The sequence below is a fragment of the Podarcis erhardii genome (genome assembly GCF_964252035.2).
Source record: "Podarcis erhardii genome assembly, chromosome: 2".
NCBI classification, from domain to species: Eukaryota; Metazoa; Chordata; class Lepidosauria; order Squamata; family Lacertidae; genus Podarcis; species Podarcis erhardii.
Window position 1 is genome coordinate 58,937,713 of NC_138498.1, and position 6,722 is coordinate 58,944,434.

Consider the following 6,722-nt stretch of genomic DNA (forward strand, 5'->3'; position numbering starts at 1 on the left):
TGTTTACATGCAAATATTCTGTCAAGAGATGGAGTGGGGTAAATAGACAAAAATAATCAATAGCATTTATTCCTTCCCATTCATATTCCTTGACCCCCATACATTTTACTTAATCTCCCCTCTCCCCAGTTCTGTCATTGTCTTTGAGGGCCACATCCCTTTGGGAAGGTCATTCTGGAATGACCATTTGACCCATCTTTCTAACAAAGCAGCACACGATTTCATGCAAGCAAGCTAAGAAGCTGATGTGCGCAGTAGCTTTCCAACTTCTTCAGTCATGGAAAATCCTCACGCTGCATTCACATGGCATTTTGCAAGTGATGGCAAATACAATTGATCACACCAAACTTTTCACATCTGCAATTTTTCCATTTCTTTGCTGCTACTCGTAAGCAGAACGCTTAGAACCTGCTGATCTCCCTTTACAAGTATGCTGATGCCACAGAAGACTAATCTGCTTCCACTTTTGTCCACTCTGAAACAGGCTGCAGCACCATAGTTACACTGCCACCCAGTGGTAAAACACTGCAAATTGTCGGTGTATTTTAGAAAAATGCTTCTGATGCAAGAGTGTGCAGCAGAGAGCTGACAAGAATAAACATGTATTTCCCGCCACTCATCCAGCCTTTGCTGTGTGCTGCAGAGAAATGACTGTAATGACTGCTGTCACTCTATCATTTTAAGAATATGACCCTGTAAATTCACCCTTTATTTACAGATAACTCTCTTCACTGTTCTTAGGAGGAAAAAGAAGTGCATTCGGTACCTACAAGGAGAAGGACGCTGTGCCAGCCCAGTTTCTTCCGATGGAAGTGCTATAGATTCCCCTCCCTCCCCCTTGGATGTGCTGCAGTGCATATCCACTGCTTTTACTTCAGACAAGCTTGCTGCCCCTGCTGATTTCACACACCAAAACCAAGCCAGTCCTTTCCCTGCATCTACGTGTATCAAAACTGCTACAAGCACATCAGGACTCACTTCTAAATGCTCAGCAGTGTCTCAAACATCTGTAGCACCCAGCGAATCCTCAGGGTACAGTGTCCTATCAATAGGAACGTAGTACTCATGCAGCAGTGACCAGCAAGGCCGGCAAATTCATCAGGCACTTTGATGAGTGGTTTCACTACCTGTGGAAGCTACCAGAGACAAGCCTACCATGCCATCAAATGGCAGTCTCAAAGTCAGGAGAAAGCTGTCAATAATTGGAAAACATTGGAGCACTGAAAGTGCTTTTTATAACGTAAGTAAGGACACACGGTGTCTCTCTTCAGAAGTAGGAACAAGGACATAAAACTCCGTTCTGGTCAGTAACTTGAGAATTTCTTTGTCTACCAAACCAGCTAAAACTGAAATAGGACACCCAGATTTTTAAAAGTAGCTAAGAGGTGCTAAATGTTAGGCATTCTTTTCTTTCTTACCGTTCAAAGATTTGCATTTCAATCATAGTCCTCTTGTAGATATGACACAGGTATGCCAAAGCAGCTGAAAGAACAGTGTGGTTTTGTTTTACACAAGCCTAGTTGCTTGATAGGGGCAATGTAAAGTAGCTGACCTGTCTGGCATGAGAATATATGGAATAAATTATGATGCCTCATCTTGTGAGGGGAAATGTTGATTCCAGGTGAAAGTATTCTGAATACATTTTGGAGGAGATACCTACTGCTTGAAAATGAATATATCAAATGATAAAACTTTAAAGGAGCCAGTGCATGCTTCCTTTAACTGTCAAGTATTATTTTCTTGCCACTACCTTTAAACAATAAGTTACAATTCTTTTATTACCCCATTTCCATTCACTATATACACACACTCTGGAAAACAGGGATCTTTCTGCAGGGTTTTTAGTTTTGTTTCTGTACAAACTTAGTGTGCATTTATTATGGCCATGCTTTGCTTTTATCACAGGCATCTTTCACTTTCTAAACAATAATGTTGTACTTTTGAATATCTCCCTAATGGCATATTGTAGCTTCTGTAAATTACAGCAATGGATTGCAGCTGCAAAAATGAAATGCAGTAGAATGCCTTTTTTTCTAACAAAAAACTAAAATATTTTCTGCTATGACACTGAGCTCTGCAATGTGCATTAGTTACGTAAAATTCATAAATGCTTATTTTGCATGATTTATTCTGTATCTGCTAGTCATTGGGACAGGCCAAGGAGTGATAAAAGGTACTGAAAAGCTAGTCACATACAGCATCACTATAAATTTTACTAAGCACATTTTTGATTTTCCAAAAGCTTACCCAGACTAAGCCACCACACATTGTTAAGCTTTTGCTGACAGCCATTAAGGACTAGAAAAGTATGCAGGGTTCCTGATGTTGCTGAATTTTCTCACTCTGTACTAAACACTGTTACACAGATCATGGAATATATTACAAATTTAGCAATGTAAGCCCTGCTTGTTAGAAATAGTATGTGATACAATTTCTGTCAGAGAGCCGTAAAACCTAAGCCTAGTCCCGTTCCACTAGTTGCTCAAACACCTCAGCCTATTGTGCAATCTTTATTTTTAAAAATGATATTTGGGGGCTATGTGCTCCCTGCCCACATTGCATTCCCAGTGCTAAGGCAAAGATGGCTGCTCATTAGCCCTAAAGTCAAGCAACAACCTGTGTGTTATTTTTCTTGGAGGACCCAAACACACACAGAATGCCATGTATATTAAAATAATGCAGAAAGGAACAGTGGCCTCTTGGAGAAAGGATAGGAAAATGCATATTATGGAATAGCTAAAATTTGCAGGTGGTGTTATTCTCTCACTGTGCAATGAGTCCTATGTCCTTCACAGTTATACTTCAGCAAGTTTTAATAGAAACCCACTTGTATACAAGGGGCATAAGCACACAAGAGATGCTCCATTCAACTCAAAAGCATCAAATGAAGCTGAAAAGGTATGTAGCCTCAGGCAGGAGTGACAAATATAATGCAAGCAAACCTTAAACTCATGTTCACTTTTCCTCCTGTAACACCACTTCTCTAGCCTGACCAAACTGGCACAATTACTGAAATCATGGGCAGAAAGTTGCCAAAACAATTTAACCATTTGGTAAAACTGAATCCAAACATAAAAGATTTCTTGCCAAAATAAACGACTTCCAGATACTGAACATATGGGCCAGATTCAACTAACTAGTCCCACTAGCGGAAGTCTACACTGAGAATTCAACTAGCGTAATGGTGACATATGGGAGTAGTGCTAGGATTACAGCCTTAAAAACCTAGGTCAATGAGTCATTCACATTAACCTCACTAAAATACTGTTGTTCCATTTTTTTTTTTAGCAAGCCTGTCTTTCCTGTTTGAAAAAAGTACGCACTAACACAACCAGGAAGTCACCTGCATCATTTTGAACACAAAGCACAGTATTGCAATTATTGCAGCGGTATAATCAGAATGCAGCGTTTTAATATCCAATCTATTTTTGTATTTAAAGCAAATACGTAAAGGCCTAAACTATTTTTCTACATATTGGAATAAGCTCTACAGTATATAAAGCTTGTTTGCACTAGTATCCCCCCTCCCTTTTTAACAGTATTTTTTTGCAGTATTCCAAAACCTATTCCTAGACAATCTTTAAAAATTTTGCTTAATTGTAGTGGAACTTTGCAAGCACAAGTACACTGGCACAAAGAGGCACACATCTAAAAAGCCCTTGTGTGTTATGTGGTAATCTGGACATGTTCCATTTATATCACTAAAATATTCTTGATTTCTTCCCATCACTGCACCCTGAATTAATTTCACTCTCAATTTTTCTGAGATCAATATAGTATGTATATGAGAGTATATTTTCTGGTTAAATATTTATATACCACATACAATCATGATTTCTTATTTTTTAAAAATGTAAAGTTTTTCCTGTTATTTTTTAATATACAAAATATGCGCACACCACTGCCCTTACTGTACTGGCAAAGCCTTTCCTCTTGTACATACATGCATGCAAATACACACACAACATAGGCTAAAATCATCGTTAGTTAAAAGCTGGTATGTTCCTACCCAACTACTAAAGGAGAAACTGTGAAATCTAAGGCCCAAATCTAGGTAGCAGCTGCATTACACTCAGTTGTATTACTTGAAGAAAAAAAGTTACTTGAAAATATGATTTTGCAGCAAAGGCACAAAATCTCAAATGGTTTGCAATATGGGGGAGTCATATTTGGGGGAGTCCTCTTATCCCTGAAAAAAGTGTGTCATCCTTATCTAGTAAAAAGATCTGTGAACCTCATGAGGCATCTGTTATCGTGAGCTTTTTAATCAGCGAAAGAGCTGGACAGGCTTTTCCTCCAATATCTCTAAGAGAACGTATCAGAAAATTTAAATATATTTTATTAAGACAGTGGCTGCAGCAGATGACCACATTGGGATTATTTTCAATGGTCCCTCCAATTCAAAGCAGTGTTTGCTTCTCCAACTTTGGGAGAAATATATCCAAAATTTTGCTTTGGAAACAAATTTAAGATCGGCGATATTCTACCAATGCAAAAAGGATTTACCAGTTTGCAACTGCAGTCAGTGCAATTTTCTTGTAAGAAACTTTCTTTTGTACACGTAATAAATACTCTACACTTGTCCTGAATTTTCCCCACAACATGGCAGGGAAGTGGTAGAGAAGATATATGTGAAAGGCCAGCTAGCAATTTGATATTAGAAATATATTCAACAATACATACCTCAGATTTAGACTTAAATTTGGTGTGGATTGAGGAGTGCACCACTGCTGAAACACATTGACAATTCCATTTTTCATTCAGCTGCAAACAGCATACATATTTCAAGCCTTCATCATATGCTAGTCCTTTTTTTTTCATAAAACAAATACAAATAAATACATTTAATATAAGTTATTGTGTCCCAGTTTGGGGAGTGGTTCAACAATGGCATTTTCTATGTTTTTAACGGTTCTCATTTTTATATGTAAGCTGCCTTGAGCCCTGTTGGGAAAAGGTCTATAAAGAAATATATCAGAAGGAGGAAGGGTAGATTGGATTTCATATTTCTTGCATTGCTTTCATTCATGCAACCTGAGAACTGAATGAAAGATAGCAGTAGGGAAGATAGGACTATCTCACAAGTCAATTTAAGGACTGTGCAAAAGAACTAGTGCCCCATTTCTCTCTCCTTCCAGAAAAAAATCTGTCCCATCTACTCTGAAATTCTGTGTAGTCCCCTTGCCTATGCAACAACAGCCCAAGCAGATTTGCATCTCAGTATATGTACAGATTCAGGGCCATTAGGTGTACATAGCTACTTAAATAAAAAAGGAGCTGAATGTGTTGATAAGCATGCAGATTAACATTTATGAAACTAGGAACAACTGCATTGTTTTTAGCAACAGTTTACAATGATGGATTACCAAAAGGCACAAACTATCCATATCCCATACAGCAAGTAACAGATTCCCAAAAAAGTCACTTAAATGCCAAAAAGTAGATCTTTAGAAATGCTATATGAAGTCTTGTGTGTCAATACAATTTATATGTTTTTTTAATGAAAGCTTTATGACAATTTCAGTTCTTTAATCGCATATTTGATTTCCTGAAGCCTGTTTGAATGTACAAGTCATGGAAAGACCACTTCAACAAATCATTTAAAACCACTGTATGTATGTAGCAGGAAAAAAATTCTGCAGCAGCTCTCTCAGCTATCATCTGTTGTAATTTTTTTTTTTTACTTTGAGCTTGTATTTTTTGGCTTATGTTCAAGATTTGTTTATGGCTTTATAAATAAAGTAATCTACCAGATTGCCCATTCAAAAACAGGCAACTGGAGACTATAATTCTACAAAATGGACTGTTATGTGCTTCCTTGCCTGGTATACCTTCTCTATCTTGCCCAGATGTATCACTGCTCTCTAAATATGGGATGCAGACTGAGTAAAGAAAGTTAGACTACAACGATGCAGGGTCTCTTTAAGGGGGCAAACACACAATTGCTTAGCAATGGTGATGTTGACCTTTTTCAGCAATAGTAATTAAGAATTGCATCCAACTAAGTCATTGCATGAGTGGAACCTCTCCTCCCTGCCGCCACACATGCCCTTCAAACTGTCTCTGGGGGAGCACAGAGATGTTCTTTTGCACAAGTGGAAATTGTTCTACCCATGCAATGAGTTAGCTGAATTAAACTCCTGGAACTTAATTTAAAACACAGTATGCTAAGACGAGATGGTTGGACAGTGTTCTCGAAGCTACCAGCATGAGTCTAACCAAACTGCGGGAGGCAGTGGAAGACAGGAGTGCCTGGCGTGCTCTGGTCCATGGGGTCACGAAGAGTCGGACACGACTAAACAACAACAACAACATGCTAAGGCATGATCTTTAAGAGCAATATGTGTTAACAGCCACAATCCAAAGTCCACAAAATAATAATGTTAAGCACACCTCTTATGACCAAAGTTGCAACTATTTTAATGTGACTATTTCACAGTACTCACCTTCTCAGGTTAGGCTAGAAAATAAACACCTCACACTTCTCTTTCTCAAAGTGCAGGCTTACCCAGCATATTCAGAACTGTGCCCTTCTAGCCTTGCAGAATGTTTTCAGCAGGCAGTATACCAAATAGATCATCTTCAGTCAACAGCAAGTAGACATTTTTCTACTTGAAATATCACAAGAGTACAAAGGGTATTCTTTAGCCTGCTGGAGCAAATTTATTGTTTGCTCCATAACCATCCGAAAGTACTTCACATGGCCAGGCTTTTAGATGCTC

At 38.4% G+C, this 6,722-nt stretch overlaps 1 protein-coding gene and 2 long non-coding RNA genes across 14 annotated transcripts in view; 2 read left to right on the forward strand and 1 right to left on the reverse strand.

The window, feature by feature from the left end:
* Window positions 1-2,012, forward strand: part of TCF7 (transcription factor 7) — a 114,627-nt gene extending 112,615 nt beyond the window's left edge. For 5 of the 12 annotated variants that reach the window (XM_081850378.1, XM_081850372.1, XM_081850380.1 and 2 more), the window contains one exon: window positions 742-2,012. In XM_081850378.1, the coding sequence (XP_081706504.1) occupies window positions 742-1,060 (319 nt within the window). In that variant the 3' untranslated portion in view covers window positions 1,061-2,012. Of the gene's footprint in view, window positions 1-718 lie in introns of all 12 variants that reach the window. The other 7 variants (XM_081850382.1, XM_081850377.1, XM_081850375.1 and 4 more) reach the window with 4 other exon arrangements.
* Window positions 2,013-2,850: 838 nt separating this feature from the next.
* LOC309335398 lies at window positions 2,851-5,132 on the forward strand. The gene is made up of 2 exons (XR_014153471.1): window positions 2,851-3,053; window positions 3,156-5,132. It is a non-coding gene; the product is annotated as an uncharacterized lncRNA (long non-coding RNA).
* LOC309335401 lies at window positions 4,246-5,506 on the reverse strand. Its single transcript, XR_014153473.1, has 2 exons — window positions 4,684-5,506; window positions 4,246-4,303 (listed from the first exon to the last, which is right to left on the reverse strand). It is a non-coding gene; the product is annotated as an uncharacterized lncRNA (long non-coding RNA).
* Between the last annotated feature and the right edge of the window lie 1,216 nt (window positions 5,507-6,722).